Raw genomic sequence first — 20,315 nt, forward strand, 5'->3', positions numbered from 1 at the left:
ACTGGGCTCAGGGCGAAAGAGCCTCCAGCTTTGTCACTCCTCTCTATGAAAGAAAACCACTTTTTGCCTAACTCTTTACACACTTGCATGCTCCCTATGGCAATAGTCCCTCTCCCCCCATGCAATAATCCTTTCAAATAAAGTCTCTCCTTACTGAAAAATGAAATAAAGAAATAAAAATAAAAAGGCGCTGCGGCCCTTTGCTTGGGGGCTCAAACTGCCAAGTGACATGAAGGCCCCGTTTCATTGCATTTCTTGTATACTCCTCTTTTCCCCCTAATCCAGCTTAATAGCCATGTACAGACCAGCTGTCGGAATCCGTTTCCGTACTAATTACCAAGGATGTCTACTGGAAAGTTAACATTCAGTGTTATCTTCCTGGCCCCCCTTCCCTACCCTCAGTTCCTCACCGACAATGCTATTTTCTCAGGGGGCCCTTCTCCCACTCAAAACCATGCCTCCTCCTGTGCCCTGCTGCCCCTCTCCCTCCTGCCTCCTCTGGGAAGCTGCTCCTACCACTCCCATGCTCTCCTCCCCTCTTTTTCTGGCATATTCCTCCAGCACATGGAAAGAAATCAGGGATCTTTAAGTACCAACAGAAGACCAGTGGGAACACTACTCAGCACTGTGTCAAATAATCCCCAAACCCACAAACGTATGTGTAAATATCTGCATACGTGGAGAGTATCTTTGAAAGGCTACACGAGAAACCAGAAAAGGTGGTGGCTGGGCCCCAGAGCTGGGAGCACCACAGCCAGGGGACAGGGCTAGAGAGAGACTCACGGTTCTCCATATGCCTTCTGAATCCTTCAGATATCTCATACTCTGTGTGGATTAAATGATCAAAGTAACTAAATAAACATTTTACTACCAGGCCCAGTGCCCTCCATCTGCCACGCGCTCCCTGGGGAGATAAATTCACTCTCAGTTTCAACTTCATTGGTGAGCTGGTGCCTCACAGCTCTGTCCTCTCTGGCCCACACCTGTCCCGCAAGCTCCACAGCTCCCTTTCTCACTGTCAGACACGTGTACGTGGCTGAGTCACCGGCGCCTCAAACTCACCGTCTCCTGTAGCCCATTCACCACCTTCCAGCTACTCGACCCTTGAGGAGGGCCCTCTATCAACACGGCTGAGTGAAAGAACCAACCTGCCCCTACTCCTCCTGCATCGTCGGTCCCCGCTGCCAACAACCACCTTCTCGCCACGCACGGGCCAGAACTGGGGACTCGTGCTTTCCCGCCCCAGACCCACGGAAGCAGCCAAACAGCTCAGCCCCTCCCCTAAAACAGCACTCAAATTCAGCCCATCCTCCCCATTTCTACAACCTGCCTTTAGGCCCTTATCATCTCTTTCCTGGGCTTCCACACTCATGCCCAGTTTGACTACCTTCTTCCTGGATCGTGCTTTTCACACTCACTCCCAACACAGCTGCCCGAGTGATGCATCGAAGTGTCAATCCAACAGCATGACTGCTGGCTGGCACCCAGGAGTGGCTCCCTGTACCAGGTGAGGAGCCGCAGTATGACACCGTGTCCTTCCCCACCTGCCTGGTCTCATCTCCTCCCGCTTCTTGCCCTCTTACAGAAGTCACACATGGCTTGCGGTTTCCCAATCATGCGCTGCTGCTCCTCCCTGACACCCCTGTTTATGCTCCTTACTGCTTGGAACGCCCACTCCTGAACCCTTTCAGCTTCCCTTCCTCTTGGCCATCTCCTTACCATCATTTGAGACTCATACGAAGACCGAAGGAAGGAACACGGAATAAAGACGTCCTGAGACTGTGAAGACTGAAAACCACCAGCCCCAGGCGCAGTCACCCATCATTTACAAGGCAAAGCAACAGGATCACGATCTCCAGCTAGTTTAACTCAGTGGTACAAGTGACTGATCTAGAACTTCTCTGAACGTAACATTAACGGTCTGTATAACCAGTGGAGGAATGAAAAGGAGCAAGAGGAAACTCAGACTGAGGCTGCATCGTGACTGGTCGCCCAAAAAGACACATGAAAGGTACTGAGTAGGTACTAAGAGCCCAGAGTCCCCCGTTGTCATGTTACATCTCCTAACAACTCGAATTAACTTTACACTTCACAGCAGATCAGGTTAGCATTTACCCTCCTTTTAGGCTTGGGAGCAACCTAATGAATTTGATGTGCAGGCAGCAGAATGAGAATGGGTTTTTGTCTCTCATAAAGGGTACCTTTTCATTGTTAGGGTCGTACATAGAATTTCAGAGCAAGTCTGAGTTCATTTAGACAGTGCAGAGAAAAATATGTTATAAGGTGCCACTACAGATTTAAGTCAGGAGATTGTAGGCTTTAATCTAGGCAGGAAAAAAGAAAACTTTTGCAACGCCAAGGATACACAATGGAGCAAATTCTCAACATCCAACTGGTCTACCAAACAGGTGAATCAGAGTTCTCTGTGGTATGAGGGAGAGACACTATGCAGAAGTGAAACATTAAAGATTGTCTAAGTCACTAGTCACTCAAATTAATGAGAGACACTATTGAGAAAATTCTAAGCTTTTGCTCAGAGCTTCCGCCTTATCTTTGTGGCATAAGCCAAGAATCAGAGAATGCCAGTGGGGGGGAGACATGCAGGGCTTAGGATTTAGAAAATGAATTTTGAACGTTCTAAATTTATGACAAAGCAATGCTTGGCGCTAATCAAAGAAGTTTGTAACAGGGACGTATTCTGAAAAGCAAGCAGAAGAAAAGCTTTCAAAAGGCTTTTCTCTATGAAATTAGGTTGTAAAAAGAATTTCAGCCAAAAGTACATGCATGAGTGCTACAAGGAAAATAAATTCAGCTTCATTTCAATTCATTTATTCATTAACTTATTCAACAAATATTTATTGAATGCTCCGTGCAACGACTGGGAGAAATAGAATTCTAAAGACAGAGATAAGACACCCCTGAGACACTTCCTAATTAGCCACTTCCTGTTTTCCAAGGGGATGGTGGGGAGGTGTCATGAATAAGAATAACAGAATTCAATAAGATGTCTGGTCAGGAATGGTGATCTCCAAGCCTCTTTCCTTTGCTAAGTGTCATTCGGAGACAAGTTCTTGCTACAGAATAAAGGAACACAAAATACACAGATATAGTAAGTACATGTCCGAAGGACACAGGACACTCCCAATTTTAAATATTCTTCCCCGTTTTCTCTAAAAGCATGCTTGGAGTTGTCATATCATGTAGGCCATCTGACTTGGGAAATATAGCCAGCTTGGCAGGCACTGAGGGCGGTGCATCTAATGACCTCCCATGGATTCTCTCAGCGGAAAGATAGGAAATGGTGAACTAAAGGCTCCTTAAGCAACACTGAATTCAAGGACCATGAAGGCAAAGCTATGGCTCTGAAGCTCTTTGAGAAGAAATGCAAGACGACAGGAGACGAAGAGCAAAGGGAAGCAGACAGGCTACTTCCAGGAGGGGAGCTCTGCAGAGATATTTCTTTGGGATTTGAGAGGAAGTGAAAATGTGATAAAGTAGACAGAGAAAGAAGGAAGGCCATCCTGACCTTTACTTGAGGGTCAAGATAACTTACAGAAAGATTTGCAGTAACAGCAGGTTCTTCATTTTGGACCTTTAAGCAGCCCTGGTGTAATTTATTTTTTCTTTCAGAGAATAAACCATCTCATTCTTGAGGAATGCTCTTGGACATCTTTCAGGGTAAAGTGGTTATCACTGTACCACATATAGATGGACTGGTTTATTCATGTCTGGTCCTAAAATTATTCCCTCAAGTTAAGGTACATTCCATGGAATGTGCCACAATTCTACATAAATGATATTTATAAAGAATGCACAATTCCATGCAAATGATTTTTACACAGAATGACTCTTCTTTATGCTCTGGTGCAAGGCTGAGTTGGCTATTTAGAGTCAGAAAATCTGGATTTGAAATTGGTTCTGCCACTGGCGAATGTGAAATCTGGGTCAAACCATTTGAACCTCTCTGAACCTGCATTTTTCCATCCATCTTCCATACAGAACTTTTAGGAAGATTAAATGACCCAAAATGCATTCAAGTGCCCTGAAAAGGATGAAATATATATAAATGGTAGCTTCAGTACTCTTCACCAACACTTGGCCTGGCTGTCACGGTATGGAAGGGAAGCATGCTAATAATAAGACAGAGCTCTTGACCAATGAGGTAAGAAGACATATTATACAACAGCAACAATTAGATATTACAAATCTATTTTTATTCCTGGGTAACATCAAATTTTACTCCTAATGCCAAGCCCAGCTTTTTCTTCCTATTTGACTGACCTTTAAAATATTGAAAGATTTAACATAAATGAACCTAATGATGATTATTAGTAAAGTAAAGGGAAAGGTTTTATCTACCATGATACTCATTGCCAGTCTTACAAATAAGGCCAAAAATAATGTTACCAATAAAACCAACTGAATGTTCAATATTACCTCCTGGATGGTACTCGTGTGACATCCTCCCTGTAGTTTTAGGTTTTACCAAACATTTCCGGAGCACCCAGTAAATAGTCACATTGTGCTAGGTACTATAGAGGACATGAAGAGAATTAAGACACAGTTCTCATTCCCAAGGCATTCACTATCTCCATCAGAGGGAGGCACTGGGAGTAGCTGATAAAAAGGCAAACTGTCACAGTTCTTTGAGAAAGGTCCAGTATTCTGGGAATATAAACAAAAGATAGATTACTTCCAAATGCAGGGATCTAACAGGGGAAATAATTCAGAGCAAAGGCGTGGAGGACGGGTAGGACTCCTCTGCCAGATATGGCAGTGGAGGGATGGGGGTGGGCTGTGAGGCTGAGAAGCAAGCTTGAGCTTGACCCAGAAAGTGGATGAGGGCAGGATGCATTCAGAACCAGTAGCTACAACAGCATGGCCAGAATACAGGTACAAAAGATGAAGCTGTGAAAAAAGCAGGTCAAGAGAACATTGTGGAAGGTTTTAAATGCCCAGCTGAGAAGCTGGGTTTTTTTTCTAGATGCAGAAATCCAATGAAGGAAGAACGCCATGATGGGTCTTGGTTCTGGAAAGCTGCGCAACTAGAAGTCAGTACAGAGGATGTATTGGAGGGCTGGGAAGGAGACTAAAGGGAAGCCGACCAGATAAGGAGCGTTGGTCAGTGGCACTGAGAGCTACAAAGAAGGCAGTGGCAGCAGACAGCAGTGGATAAATGGCAGTTTGCCTTTTCATCTTGAGGTGACATACTCCCCGAGGGCACTGGTTCTCAGACACACTGTGTTGCCTAGATTAAGAGGTCTTTATGCCTTGGGCTAAACCAAAGAGATGAAAGTACTCAAGTCCCATAAATTTGAGCAACTGCTCCTTTAAAGACTTGCCTGGTGGCATCTGTCTAAAGAAGGCACACAGAGTTAGAAGTGATCATGTGCAAAAAGCCTTTCTTAACCAAGGGACCTGTGATACAATAAATGTAATACAAAAGTAAAAGTCCAATGATTTGCATTAACCTGACACTACACAGTACGCCAGATTTTTACATCTTTGTCCTCTGTGCCATCATTATGAAATTGTCTTTAGTCTTATACTTTCATAATTTCTGCTCTTTTCCCATGAACATCTTTTTCGGGTGATGACTGACAACTGCAATTGCCTCACTAATCTGCTAGGACGGTGAGCATAAATGATTTTTGTATTTGATGATGAAAAATAAGATGAACTAATTCATACCCAAATATGACCAATGAGCCTACTTCCTTAAGTGCTTTAAGATAGATAATATGGGCAAACACATGTACAAATCATATAACCATAAAATTAAATGACCTACTTTGTTCTTACATTCTATTCTCAAATATAAAATCAAAGCCTCTGAAACACATGCAACAAATCAAATACCACCATCAGCATTAACTCCTTTAACACCTAAAGTATGAGTTCTTACTTATGCTGTTGCATTCATTTTCTTATTTCAGATACAAAAATGAGAGAGAGAAAATCTGTAAATGGAGCTACGCAGATTATTGGAGCAAACAATTAGACATAGAACGACTCTAAGTGAAGATTCCTGGCGCTTTTCTATGTGCGCAAGTGTATGCGCTCTGCATACCAACAACAAAGCTAGAAAGAAAACTCACCTGTTTTCTTCCTCAAGATCTGCTAGGATTCTCTCTAGCTCCCCTCTTTCCTCACTCTCTAAGGAAATCAAGATCTGGGCAGGACTACGAGGCTGGCTCAGGGGGGAGTCCTGGTTCAAACTTTGGCAGTAATGCTGGATTAACAAATGTTCATCATCTCTGGAAAATAAAATCAAAGGTTTTGGTTTTTTCCCCCCTTATTTTGCTTTTGGGGGTCAGGGACTCAGGCGTGTATTTTAAAAGAGAAACAGTTATTTGCTCTTAACAATTAATTAGACCCCTTTTCCTACTTCTGAAGACACTGTGACATTGTTGAGGTTGTGCTCTACCATCCTATTTTGGTGACAATTCCAAGGATCCCTGGCTCAAATTCTCCACTGAATCTGGGTGGCCTATTTACACGGGTAAACGAACGGCAGAATTACAGCAACACTGGGGCTCCATGTCGACAGCTTAACCAATCGTTAGCAAATATTAAGCGACATAATAACGGCTGTATAATGTTTTGCTACCAAGCCTGGCAAGATAATCTGCTCACTCACCCACACTATTGTTGATACTGACCAGGAAAACACTGAAGCCCACAAAAGGACAGAGCAAATATTTCCTTCAGTAGAAGGCAATGGAACCCAAAAGTGTTGCTTTGGTAAGCAAGTCTGAACTTATTTATTAAGCCACAGAGGCAAGATGGTAACAATAATAAAACTACAGATAAAACAACTGTTTCATTTAATTATTGTTTAGATAGAAACACAAAAATTGGAAGGGAAAAAAAAGCCATTAAGGTGACTAATTATAAGAGGACTGAACAACTCATTCCTTAGAGCAGCTTTTAAAGACTAATCTTGGGCAACCAAGAGGCCAAAGGCTTTTATTTTGGGAGGCAGTTACAATCTTTCTCCTTAAACCCAGGAACTCTCCAGTACACTGGAGAAATTATTTTCTAAACCCAATGCTCCTAGCTCCTGAAAAGCCTGTGTACCTCCAAGTTATAAGAACTCCATTCTATTCTTAACGGGAGGCTAAAGCTCTGTTTCTGGCTAGATATTAGTAACATGATATGTTAATACTTCCCTCTCCACACTCATTTAATTTCCTTTTCTCATCTCCTTGTCTTCTGAGTTGAAAAAAAATTCAGATACTGAGGGAAAAAATCCTCCTGATTTAAACGATTTTGGTCCGTCAAGGCAGATAATTGGTTGAGAAGTTAAAAGTTGACTAAAAATAATTATTGGATGGTAAAGACAAATGTTTAAGTGAGATCAACCAACCAATCTACCAAATCACTTCCCCAGACCTGCCCCCAAAATAATCATGATTTTACCATCCAACACTGAGTCAAAATGGATTTTACGTCCTCAGAATAAGCTAAAGAAAGCTAAATTTCATTTAAAAATAAAAGCTGTTTTACCACCTGATTTACTAGCCCTCTTCCAAACTCGGAAATTTTATTGCTAGAACAGTTAGAATTAAACTTCTCTCGCTGTTCTCTTAGGCAGTCACCGGGCGGCAGCCATTATTACACAGATACAACTTGAATTAATTTGAATGTGCGAGAGCTTCTCATGTTCAAATCAGTGACCCAAAGAAGCAAATCATTCAGGTTGTTTACATTTGGCTGATACTTTGGTTACCTATTTTTCTGTCAAAGTATTTTATTATTCATTCTATTAATACTTTTCCCCATAGCTAAGAAAAAGAATGCACCAAGTTTTGTTTGGGGAAAAGGTTGTTTTGTTTTAGGTAACTTGATCATATATGAATGGCTGAGTGTCGATTTTATTCTTTATTATTAACTTGATCGCCTTTATGTACCAGATGAGATGATTTATTCTCATGCCTTACATAAACATTTATGCATAAATGCCACTTTGATACTATTTCCTTCAGTCTAATCGTTCTAAAGGCCGTTTCTCATTTGAATGTGACTTTGGGTTGCCATATAAACTACATATGATAAATTTACCATTTTCCCCTTTGCCTAGATTTTCCATGACAAAGTAGTGAGACATCCATACCTTATAAAAACTGATAACATTATTATACTTTGACTAGATTTCTTCTCTCTAAATTAACTCTTCAGTTGGCAGATCCTTAATTTTTTCCTCCACATTAGCTTCTTAATCTGCTCCCCCTGCCTCCGGCTCCTGGTTCATGGCGTGCTCCTCTGTGCTCCTTGCTCTGTCTGGTTCCCCTGCTCGGTAATGAAGCCTCTGTGCCCCGCCATAGCTGTGTTCTCTGCCACTTTCAGCATCACTCTCTCTCCTTCCTTAAATTTGACAGGCCTGGCTTATCATCCCACAAAGAAACTGTGACCTAAATTTGTACTTCCTCTTGTGAAACCCTTCACAACATTGCCTCATTTTATTTTGCTCATGAAGATGCTAAATCACAAAAATCTACTACTTAGGGTCTCTAGAGGAAAATGCCCAACTAACCGACCATATGGGAATACCAATGCAACTACACCAAGATTGTATCTCCACTCCCCATGAGTGGACAAAATACTACTTAGCCAGCACTTTAAAAATTAATATCCAATCCCTTAAAGTATGTGGCAGGTTTGGTCCAAGATTAAGCATTTAATCTAATTTAAGTATTTGGGACTCTGCACTTTGTGATAGTGTGGCATTAAATAAGAATAAGGCAAAGTGTTTGGGGAACATTCTGGACCATCTGAAACACCAAGAATGCCACAATCTGGATGAACTCATTCTGTGTCAGGGTGTCAAGAGTTAAAAATAAAAAAGTAAATGAATGGCTCCTTGAACGATCAAACGAATATAAATGCTAATTCCTATCTTCTGTGCTACCCTACCTCTAAATCCCTCCAAGCAATTTCATCGTCAGGAACATTTTGTAAAAAGAGACAGGATACTTACATGCTCTCATTAGGAGAGATGCTATCATTTAGATAAGATCCATTGCTGTTTTCCATTTCTGCTAGCCTGATAAAAAACGTAAAAGCTCATTAAAACTTATGTGACTTCTTAGAATCTATTCAAGACCTAATCGAACATTCCTGAAAACTAAAGGCTAACTCATGTCAAGAGGAGAAAGGAATCCTTCATATTAAGGGATGTGTGTGTTGGCCTAACCACCTGAGGCAGTGAGCGGTGGACCACAGCTAGTTAGCAGCTTTACATTTCTGTTTTAAATTATAAGGGAAGTTGAGTTTTGTTTCTTAGCAGATAGATCTTCCTTTCACCGAGAACAGGCCTTTGTTTCCATGAGAAAAGCCTCCCTAACAACAAATACACCCCGTACCTTACACGACCCTGTGGTTTTTTTTTTTTTTAAAGACAATTAAAGCTTTCCACTGATGACAGAGTTACGTATAGCTAGTTAATGCTTCCCATGGTTGATAAACACGTTCAGCAGTTAGAATATTGATAAAGGACAGATTCACAGTAACCTCTCCAAACATTCTGCAACCAATTTTTACCTTTAAAAACCTCCTTCATCTCAGACAATAATAAAGTCCTTTACAACTAAAAAAAAAAAGTTAAGCAAACTCTTACAGATTTATTTAACAAGCATAAGATATCTTACAATTAGCAATTCAGGCTTTAGATATAAAAGTTACCTCAACACAAAGAAGGTGGGACAGAAAGGCACAAGGATTAGGAAAATTAATGATTCTCTTCTTTATGGCATATTATGCACAATAAACACAGAAATAGAAAGCCAGTGCTTTCATGTTCTCCACACAACACAGTATACTTTAACATATTTATGTCTGAGCTAGCAGTTTTCTAAGACGGTTAGATGGTTTCTAAGTCAGTTGATTAAACAAACTCAGGATATAAAACACAACAAAGCTACGAGGAATGTTTAAAGGCCAGGGTTAGGGGAGGCTGTTCTGAACTGATGCTCTTATTGGTCCAAAAACAACATGCAGTGGAATGGCATGCACGTTAGAGGGCAAGCTGATTAGTAGAAATCAGACAAGATTGGGGAAAAAGAAAAGATTTGTTTAAAATGGTTATAGGTTAGCTTTCCTTGGTTAGTTATTTCAATCAATATTTGCCTGGCATTCAACTAGTCTCATACCTGCTAGCATAATGTTCAATGCGTGAATGAGTATCATCGTGTGAAAGTTGAGGGGACGAGGCAGGCCTATAAGGCAGAAAATGTGATTAGTCACAGACACCATCCATTAATGGAGAAAAAAACCCCACCACACAGTTATTTATATACATGGCCTAGAATGCTTTCATTTCTAATTCTATGGATAATGTACACATTTAGTTGTTCCTGCAGCTTTTGTATCATCAAGTATTTAGAATCCAGGTTTGAGAGATGATTTCTCCTACTTCTGCTTTTCCCCAAAGCCATAGAGATCACAAACTTCTCGGGCAAGTTTCAGTTATAGAAAAGGTTGGGGGGACAATGTCTACAGGACATTTTTGTCCTCCTTCCTTGTAATGTCTCATACCCTACAGCTGTGAAATTGTGTTAGCACATGTGGTTTACAATCTGAAACAGTTTACACCTGTGCCAGTTACTAGCTGCCTTCTTACTGAATAGAAAGTGTACATTTCCCTAGTACACTTGCAGTCAACAATTTTAGTTCCAAAGAGGCCACTCCAGTCCATGACTACTTAAGATTCCATGTATCAAGATGGTCTGTGCAATTTTGTGAAGAAAGTATGTATCTACCAATTTACCAGCAGGATTATATTACTTCTTCATAGAGTAAAACTGAATGGCCTAAAATTATAATGTGAAATCTTAAAAAAGAATGACTAAATTCAAGAGAGTATCACAATATCGGAAATGTATCTTATTAGGGGTACCATGTGCGAGAATACAAGGGGGCAGGGAACACGAGGCAAGGGTCAGCATTCATGGTCTGTAGACTTTGGGGGCATAAAATCCTACTCTTTTTGCTTTCATAGATTAGAATCTTGGTAGGGTTAACATGTTTCCATCTATTCACATTTGATCTATTAACTGTCCTTGAAGTTTATACAATATCTCTTAGATTAACCTTAGGAAAAAAATCCATCTGCTCTGAAAACCAGTTTGGGCATGTGCTTTTTTGTTTTCACTAGAATAGGACAAAAGATCTTTTCCTTTTCTCTCCTTATAGAGAAAGCCTTTAGGGAAAGGCACGAATCCAAAAGTCAACAGTAATCTATTCAGAGAGGACTAGTTTAGTCCAATGTCTAAGCAGCATTCATGGACTCGGTTAGAATACTGAGAAGAATATGGGTTTTTTCCTTACATTTAAAAAAAGAGAAAACTGTGTAGTTACCTAGGCTTATATAGGAAATGGCCTAGCAATTCATATTTCTTAAAGAAGACACACCATCATAAGATGATTACAACACACTACAGCAAATAATTAGGGAAATGAAGTCTTCCCTGGAAGATAAATGTCTGATGAAACCAATGCTGTCTAGGTCAAGTGTTACCATAATCAAATTTGGAATGAATTACAAAGATGCTTAAACTGTCATGAGGAAACAACAGGATGACTACCCAATTTACTAGGCAGATCCAAAGATTTCCAGGTGAATCTCCAGTTTTGGGGATAATCTGCTAACTTCTTAGAACCGTGGAATGGCCATTAGAAAAATTAAGATTTGTTTTGAAATATGCACTGTAGATCAAGAGAATTGAGTGCTTGGATTATTTGCTTTATAAGCCCTATGTTTTGGAACAGACAAGTCTTTCAATTACATCCTTCTTATAAGCTAAAAGCCCACCATCGAGGAAAATATATTAGTGGAAATATATTTTCCTTTCTAATAGTTGCTATCTGGGTAGTATCAAGCAACAAATCCTGAGACCTTGGAGCGTTAATTACACCAAGAGAACCAGACATGTAAATGCACAGCACTTTAATAACATCTTACACAGAAAATCTTATGCAGAGCTTTAATTCTTAGCCTTGAGGATAATTCCATGTTATTTTTCTTATTAATCTACATAGCGCCTAACACAGCATACATAAGCACAAGAACTCATAAAAAACCGGAAATCTAAAAAAAAGTGTGTGTGTATATATACATATATACACATACATATATATATTTATACACACACATACACACACATATATATATATACATGTACACTGAAGGAGGTACTTTTGAAACCAGAAAATGAGCCAAAAGGGAGTACTGGTCAGAGAAGAATCATTCAGAAACCAAGAATTAGTAGAAGTACAAAACCAGTTAGTCCAGAAACAGAACTAAAAGCAAAGCCTTCTAAAACACTTCTCCAAGGGAAGGTAAGAATACTGCTCTTCCTTCTCACTCCCTAAATACCAAACGATACACCCAGAAGCATTGTTCCAGTTCTCACCAATAGCCAATTCCATCCGACCCACCACCACTTTCTGGTTTGTGAAAACTCCATTAATAAGTTTTCACCCATTTAGGTTTCAAAGCAGAATAACTCAAAGAATGCTGTTTGATTGTCTCATTTGTGGACAAAGAATATAAAAGGTTTATGCTAGATTTAGTTTCCAATAAGATGACAAATGTAGGTAAATAAGGATTCTTTCTAAGGAAAAACAAAAGACTGTATTTCAGTAAACTTTCAAATTCTGTGATCCATATCGAATGTATTAAATGCTACCATTGTCACAGGATGCGTTAACATTAGATAGAATTCTTGCAAAATAGAACACCTTAGGGCCTGGCTCTTCTGCCTGAATAGGACAACTTTACAATTTATTTCATAAATTATTTATAATCCCATGAGTAAAGGCTTTAATAAAATTACTGGTATTAAAGAAAACAGTGACTTCAGTCACCTGCAGTTGTTTTCTTCCTCAAAATGAGAATTTCCCACCATTTCTAAATAATCTAACACTTTTATAAAAAGGCAAAGTGGCGGTTGCCTTCAGTTGTCAGAGAGGATATTTTTAATAGAGAATGTTATTAATTTTAAAGTTCTTCAAAATTAGCAATCACCCTCTACTTAAAAAAAGTTACATTAAACTTACTCGGTTATGAGTTTTTCTCATTAGCTTATGTATATAATACACTTTTGTTCTTTCTCTTTCCTTTTAAGGAACTGTTAGTTATTCTTTGTTTATTACGCCGTGTACCTCCGACCCTGCGTTTAAAAAGTTATTCTTCAGCACATTTGTCTTTGGATTTCTCCATTGGTTAGAACTTAGTTTAACACAAAGTAAATCAATTTGCTTATTGGGATCCAATCAAGCTGAAGATTCCAGTATATCAATTTTTTAAACAGCTTCTTATTTATGAAAAGCTTTCACTTTTATAAACCAATAGACAACCTGGGTTAGAGGAAACAATTACTGAGAGCAAAGAACATATCTGAATCTAAGTAACCTCCCAAGTTGTTTAAGCATAACGGTTACTAAAGAAACCAGGTAGAACCACTATATCCCAGAATTCAAGGGCACGATAATGCAGCTTGAAATGACAAAAGGAAACCTAGAGTTCCTCTAGGCTAATAAGGACTTAACAGAAACCTCAATTAATAGTTTGCATTTATCACTACAGAATTTTTGAAAAAGGATCCCCTTTAAATTAAATTACATGGTGGAATAAAAAAGACCCACTAAAAATAAAAGTGAATTCTTACATAAGCCTGTCTTCCAAACTGGTCATTTTCGTCTTATACTTAATGGAGCTATATGACTTTAAGTAAATATTTTAATGAAGTACATTCTGAAATACCAAAATTTTGTTATTAGACCCTCACACAATGTACCTTTAAAACAATGCACACTTTGTTTGCTGATATATAAATCACAGACTCCAAAAAGTTTTCTAATAACATTATAAATGCTGAGACAAATCAATTATCTGTTGGTATCTAGTATTAGTATTATTAATAACACACACCAATAGCAATAACAAAGACCACAGTACGCTTTCCTTCGAGTGTAAATGTATAACTGTTTATGAGCTGGGTATTTAGCTTGGAGAAGAAAGCAAAGTGCATTTAGTTCAAAACTGAGACACTCACGTCTATCAAGATTACACAAATAGCATGGAGTTACCTGATTAGAAAAAGCCCACATGCCTCATTGAAATGATTCAACCATACTCAACATCGTACTATAAAACAAATTTCACTGATTTTTGAATGGTCCACTTTTAACAGGCCCTAGAATAAACTATCACCCTTTTGAAGGCCCTAACGCGCTGAATCTCTAGAAATACGGCTAAAGAATGTCACGATGTAATCAGAAGGCTCTTCCCTGCTTCTAATGAAAGAATATATAAACATGTCTCCCCGGACTGTAACAACCCAGCAGTTTCTGTGATGTCACTTTGAACTCAAGGCCAGGATTTCTGTTGGTTTAAATTTGACCAGATGGGGACCTGAAAACCTCACTGATTCTCCTGACCTGGGGTAGAAGGCACTCTCAAAGTCTTACCAAGGGAAGAAAAAACTTGAATGAAGGAAGGGAAGTTAAAATGTCTTTAAAACAAAACAAACAGAACAAAACTTTTTTAAATCAAGCAAGCGAATGTGTTGGTGGTAGCAGCACCCTTCAGCAGAAGTACTCACGCAGAATCTACCGGCCAGAAGTTGATCAGAGTAACAGGACTGCAAAACAAAAAATGAGGTGGTGAAGAGAAACACAGGCAAACTCAGCCACACACACACACAAATTACTGAAAGGTCAAAATAAATGAAATTCAATTAAGTATGAACCATGGAGTGCAACAGCCAAACAAAGGTGGAAAGTGAATTAAAAGAAAAACAATTGTGCTATTGCCATGAGACTTATGGAGAAAAAGAAAGAGCAGGTTCAAAAGAGGTGAAGGCATCATCAGTTTGGCCATGAGAATCATTACTACTGTGAAGAAATGTGCTGTGACTCTATTTGAAGTAGAAAAAAGTGACTAGATACGACCACACAATCAGATACAAAAAGACACACGCCTACTGATTTGTGAGGGAGGAAAATCAAAATGAGATCTTGGAGTCACTCATTTGTAAACAGTCCCATATTTCTTAAAAGCCTTGTAAGGTAGTGAGCAGCCGTAACGTGGTTTTATTTCCCTGTGAGATACAGTTCCATTTTTGGAAAAGGTCATTGTCATGGGACAACTGACATGGGAAAATGGCGACTGGATATCAGCTTGTTTTTCTCTTTGCAGCTAAAGTAAGTCTAAAGAAAGAAATAGGAGAGACTGTTTGCACTTGGGAGTGAAGGAAGGTATTCAGCTGAGAGGAGTTCAAATATATACGTCAAACGAGAGTCTGTTCTGCTTTCCCCACTACTCACGTTTCCATGTTGTCCCCCTCTAAGACAGTCTGCACTGGCAGGTAGCCCATTCGGGGATGCTTCGCAAAATACCTTTTGGTTCGAAATTTGTTTTTTAGTACCTTGGCAAAGTCACGAACATCTTCTCCCGAAGTAGTCTGAAAGGGAAATCATGCTGAGATCAGACTTCAGAAGGTACGCTCTCAAGATAAAGCACCACTCCAGTGCTCTGCCTCGGGCCGCTTGTTCTGTAACTTAGGAGCGAGCAGAGGTTGAGGGCAAAGGCTTTGGAATCACACAGAAACAGGGCTTTGAAATCAGGTCTGGCATTTACTAGTGGGGTTAACTTGGGTGGGTTATTCCCCTGTCCGAGGCTCAGATCATCTATAAAATGGGGGCAATAATACTTGAACAAGTCGTTATGGTGAATAAATAAAGTATACCAACTACTAGGCTACTCAAACAGTGGTTTATAGAAGTCTTGAGGTCGAAAAGTTGACCTTAAGTGTGGCCACACTGTACAGTATTTTAAAAACGTTTTGTCCACGTTGCTATCGTATTTCACCCACTAGATACCAGCCATTCACAGCACAGTACACTCTCCATCACTGGCTAGCTTTGCAAAAGAAATCAAAGCGAGGAAGCAACAGCTGGGAGAATCACTCTGGAGATGGAAGCAAGAAATGCTCTAAAGCAGAGCTTCTCAAACAGATGTGTTCCTAAAATGCAGGTTTTGCTAAAATGCACGTTTTGATTTAGAAAGTCAGGGGTGGGGCCTGCGGTTCTGTATTTCTGATAAGTCTCCAGGTGATGCCAATTGTTGCTGGTCTACAGAGCACACTTTGAAGAGCAAGCAGCTAGTGTTTAAGGAATAAAAGATTTTTACACTCAGATCTGTGCCCACCATGTCTAGGCCCTTTCCATTTCACCAGTGGTTTTTCAAAGTTCTACTGGCCCCTGAACATTTTCTCAACACAACATCTTAGGAGAAGGCTCCAGCTCTTAATTATAGAACTGTGGGCAAATTATTTACCCTCAGGACCTCAGAGTCCTCATCTGTAAAAAGGGGCTGAGAAATAATACCTATCTCACACACAGTACTTTAAAAGGTAAATGCCTAGCATTTAGTGGCTAGGTGTTGCATATAAAACAGATAAAAGGTGAGCAAGATTAATTGAAAGTAGTGGATTGTGAATTTGAGGCAAACTGTATTTTCTGCCCCCCACTACCCAACATGCCCCATGACCATCACACCTCTCCACACAACCACCAGAGCTGTGCAAAATAAATGTGAAAACGTCTTCCCTACAACCCACGAAAACCGAAGAAAAACCTACTGGTTCACCGAACAATGTATGTTGAGTGTCTACGACATTCCATGAATGCCAGGCATGCCCTGATGTGCTAGGGATAAGGTAAGTCCCAGAGTCTACAATTTGGAGCCACTCGAGCTGGCTGACATGTGGGGAGACATCTGGGGAACTTACAGATCACAGCATTACACGTGATCTGCAATACTGTGCACAACTGAAACTTGTCCCAGGTGCGCGGACGCACGTCAGGGAGGCGTGTCACTTACCGGAGTGCAGTATTCCACCATGGGGTAGTGCATTTTATGGCCTTTTGCAACTCGCCCAGAAAAAAAGCAACTTTGGCAGATGTCATAATTAAAGTGCTTTAGACTCCTGTACCTGGTAAAGAACAAAACCAAACTCATGTGTATTTCTTCAAATCAGATTCCCAAAGAACACCCTTTAATAAACCTTCTTCCACTGTCTTAATTCTTGAAACAGAATGCAGTGTTCATTATTCCCACAAGGTAAGTGATTAACTTTCTCCGTCCAGATTTCTCTGGTGCTTCTCCAACACTATCAAAACATTTTGGCAGAAAGATTATCCTATAAACATTTGGAGGGAGGGAAGAAAAACTCAGCTCTTATTGAAACTCTACTAGGAACTCGTTCAGATTAAGTAGGAAGATACTGGCAAACTTCCTGTCTTTTGAAGACCAAGTACTAGAGCTTGAAAGAACTTCCTGAAGAAGGTTGATGCATGGCAGGTTCCCCTACCTGTTTGAAGGGCACAAAAGTTTTCTGAGGTAAGTATTTTCAAAAAATTATGAAGAGAAAGCAATTTCATAAGACAAAAGAAAATGGAACAAGAACTCTCAATTACAACAAATCTTGCTTTAATGACATTTCCTGATTGACTGACATGATTCATCTTCAGATAGTTACTTGGATAATCTCTTTTATCTGTCTCTCTTCAGAAATTCCTCACCATGTTGCCCACACGTGATAACTGAAGCCCCAAGAAAAGACACGATTTGGGTTAGATGAAAGAATTGATCGTGTGTAAGTACTACATGGTTCATTTCCCGATTCTCAGATTACTGTATTCTTCGTTTCATGCTCTCCCTGCCTTGTGCTTTTTCAGATAAGCATCTTCGCCAATTCAAATAAACATATTCCTTATGTCACATACGGGAATGTGGGGGAAAAGCTACCATTTTTGGATCCCAACCCTCTTCGGGATGGGAGAGTGGGGGAGGAGGAAAAAGAAGTACTAATTCCTAAAATGATCTAATTTGATAAGAGCAAAAGAATTTAATGTGAAAAGGCTCTCTTAGATCCTCCAAAGCATTCGTCTTTGTCATTTTATAAAATTCCTCCCCCCCATACAAATCTTACCAATGAAGGAAGCTAAGAAAAGAAAGGTAAGAAATACAATGCAGTCCTGTATAGCTTCCCCTCCAACCCCACTGCCCCGTGGCATCACTCTTACCTGCCAAAACCCGGAAGGAAAGAAGGTGTCCTTTGCAAGCACTGCCTACTCAGTGTTGTCTATCTAGGCTTTAGAAACCTCTGAAGGTTTTTGTTAAAACCTCTTTGGAAACAGCATGAAGTATGGAAGGACAAACACCAATGGTAAAGGAGCACAGTGAATAAAAAGCACACAAATGGTACAAAGTAGTTATTAGGAAACAAAGTAATAAAACAAGTCTGAGCGTAACCAGAAGAGTATTTACTTAGCTGGTAAGTGGATTCTGAACAGGCACAGACGATACAACTAGTTAACACCTATTCATCGCTATGGAAACCTTGATGTTGATCCAGATGTTTAATACATCACTGTTTCAGAATTTGGATTTGAGACTGTTGTTCAATAAGATTGACTCACTTAAAAATATCCTGTCTCCCCAAACAGGTCAACAAGACTGAAGATTTAAGAGCCAATTGTTTTCTGTGACATTTAAAGAATATCAGAATAATAAGCTGGTATCGTTCCTCTCACTTTCTCTTTTAAATTTATAAGGAACATTTTCTTTTTTTAGCTGCTTTGTGAATCTTTCATTTACTTGCATACTTTATATTCCCTTAGAAGTTCATTAGGATACTCCAAAAAAAAAAGAGTGTAATCAGAATCACAGATAAAGAAGTATGTTTCAGGGTGCTTGAAACAATTCTTGTTACTTTTGGGGAAGAAAAGTGGTGCAAAGTGATGAAGAGACTGAGCTACCATGACGGGTCTCCCAAAATAGAATCATCCCTTAGTTTTATAACCAATTCTTAGAGAGTTTCTATAAACAGAAAAGATCATGGAAAAAAAAGAAAGAAAAAGAAAAGAATAGAAAAGAAAAAAAGAAAGAAAGAAGGAAAGATGATCAAAGTGTTTGGGTTCCAGGAAAGAAGAGGTACAGTTTATCTGTATACACTTGATGGACAAATATCTCAGTGGAGACAGGCAGTCAGTCCTAATCAACCAAGAACATGGCTCTGCAGAGCCGAAGAGTAAAGGTGGAAAGGGACACCTGCCGAATGAGGCAGATCCACCAAAACAACCCAGTGATCAGGGGTGCAGGGGGTGACATCAGCGATCGATGTCCCAGCCTGATCACCTCCTCTCCCACTTTGAAGAGGAACAAACTAACAGCAACTGGCACAGGAGATAAGAGATCAAGTCATCAAAAGGCGGGAAATGTTAAGACAAAATATGACATTGTGGGGGCTCCTCATACCTGAAGCCGATGATTGGACACTCCTTGCAGATGTTACACTTGGCCTGATGCTTGGCGGTTTCCGCAGCGGCCACTCTGTGCAGGACGGGCAGCCACACCATGGACTGGGGTTCCAGTCTCATCCAGTCCAGGAAAAGGGCCGCTTCAATCTCTGGCTTATTATTAGCCTGCAAAGACAGGAAGGAGAGCAGGTAAGAGAGGAAAGGAGGCATGTGTCAGTTTAGGCGACATGTTTAAAAAAAAAAGAAAGAAAAAGAATCACAGAGGCACAGTGAGGCCCACTTTTCACTGCCTGTTGCTGCAAGTGTCTCCCTAACACCCACACGACCCACCTACCCCTGAGGCTTTGGGAAACTGCCATCACTCTGCTTGGCTACTAGATGACAAGAAAGCAAAGCAAAACAAACGGAAAAAGGAAAGCAAAATACACACCTGAGAGGGACTCTACTTAGCTCCAGTTTTTGAACAGATACCTGCCAGTGTTTACTGATACCATTTCAAAGGAGAAAAAAAAAACACAACTCAAGGAACTATTGATTCCTTTTTTCCTAGCGAATCCGTTTCTCAGTGTTTCACAGAATCACAATGAAGAGGCTTTAAAATTCATCTGGTCCCAACGCTTCAATTTTGCCGACAAGAAAACTGAGATACAGAAGAAGTGGCTTTTCAAAGGCCATACAAGTCCCTGGAGGCAGAGCTGCTACGAGCATGCAGACCTCTTGGTCTAGTGCTGTTTTCATGGGGGCCTGTTGCTTCTCTGTCTTGAGTTCTCTCTCTTTCAAAGTCTAAGCTTAACAAACGCCAGTCCTCCCAGAGAGTACAATGATTTTAGAAAACTCAAAATAAGTTTATGCATCCATCATTTGATTGGTATGTTACCACAGTGATGCATTTTAAGTACATATTGTTTTTTTTTAACTCTACAAGACTCTATTTTGAGTTTTTATATTGCTAGATTGACCTTTACATTGACCACTTTTTTTGTTTG

General features: G+C 40.0%; 1 protein-coding gene across 6 annotated transcripts in view; it reads right to left on the minus strand.

Annotated features, from left to right (window-relative positions):
- Positions 1–20,315, minus strand: part of DMD (dystrophin) — a 1,854,428-nt gene that overhangs the window by 54,271 nt on the left and 1,779,842 nt on the right. For 4 of the 6 annotated variants that reach the window (XM_031673322.2, XM_072956638.1, XM_072956634.1 and 1 more), the window contains 7 exons: positions 19,328–19,494; positions 16,889–17,000; positions 15,331–15,467; positions 14,607–14,645; positions 10,152–10,217; positions 8,981–9,046; positions 6,099–6,257 (listed from right to left, as the gene is read on the minus strand). In XM_031673322.2, coding sequence (XP_031529182.2) covers positions 6,099–6,257; positions 8,981–9,046; positions 10,152–10,217; positions 14,607–14,645; positions 15,331–15,467; positions 16,889–17,000; positions 19,328–19,494 — 746 coding nt within the window. The remainder of the gene's footprint in view (positions 1–6,098; positions 6,258–8,980; positions 9,047–10,151; positions 10,218–14,606; positions 14,646–15,330; positions 15,468–16,888; positions 17,001–19,327; positions 19,495–20,315) is intronic. The other 2 variants (XM_072956635.1, XM_072956637.1) reach the window with 1 other exon arrangement.

The sequence above is a fragment of the Vicugna pacos genome, chromosome X, assembly GCF_048564905.1.
Source record: "Vicugna pacos chromosome X, VicPac4, whole genome shotgun sequence".
Taxonomy (NCBI): domain Eukaryota; kingdom Metazoa; phylum Chordata; class Mammalia; order Artiodactyla; family Camelidae; genus Vicugna; species Vicugna pacos.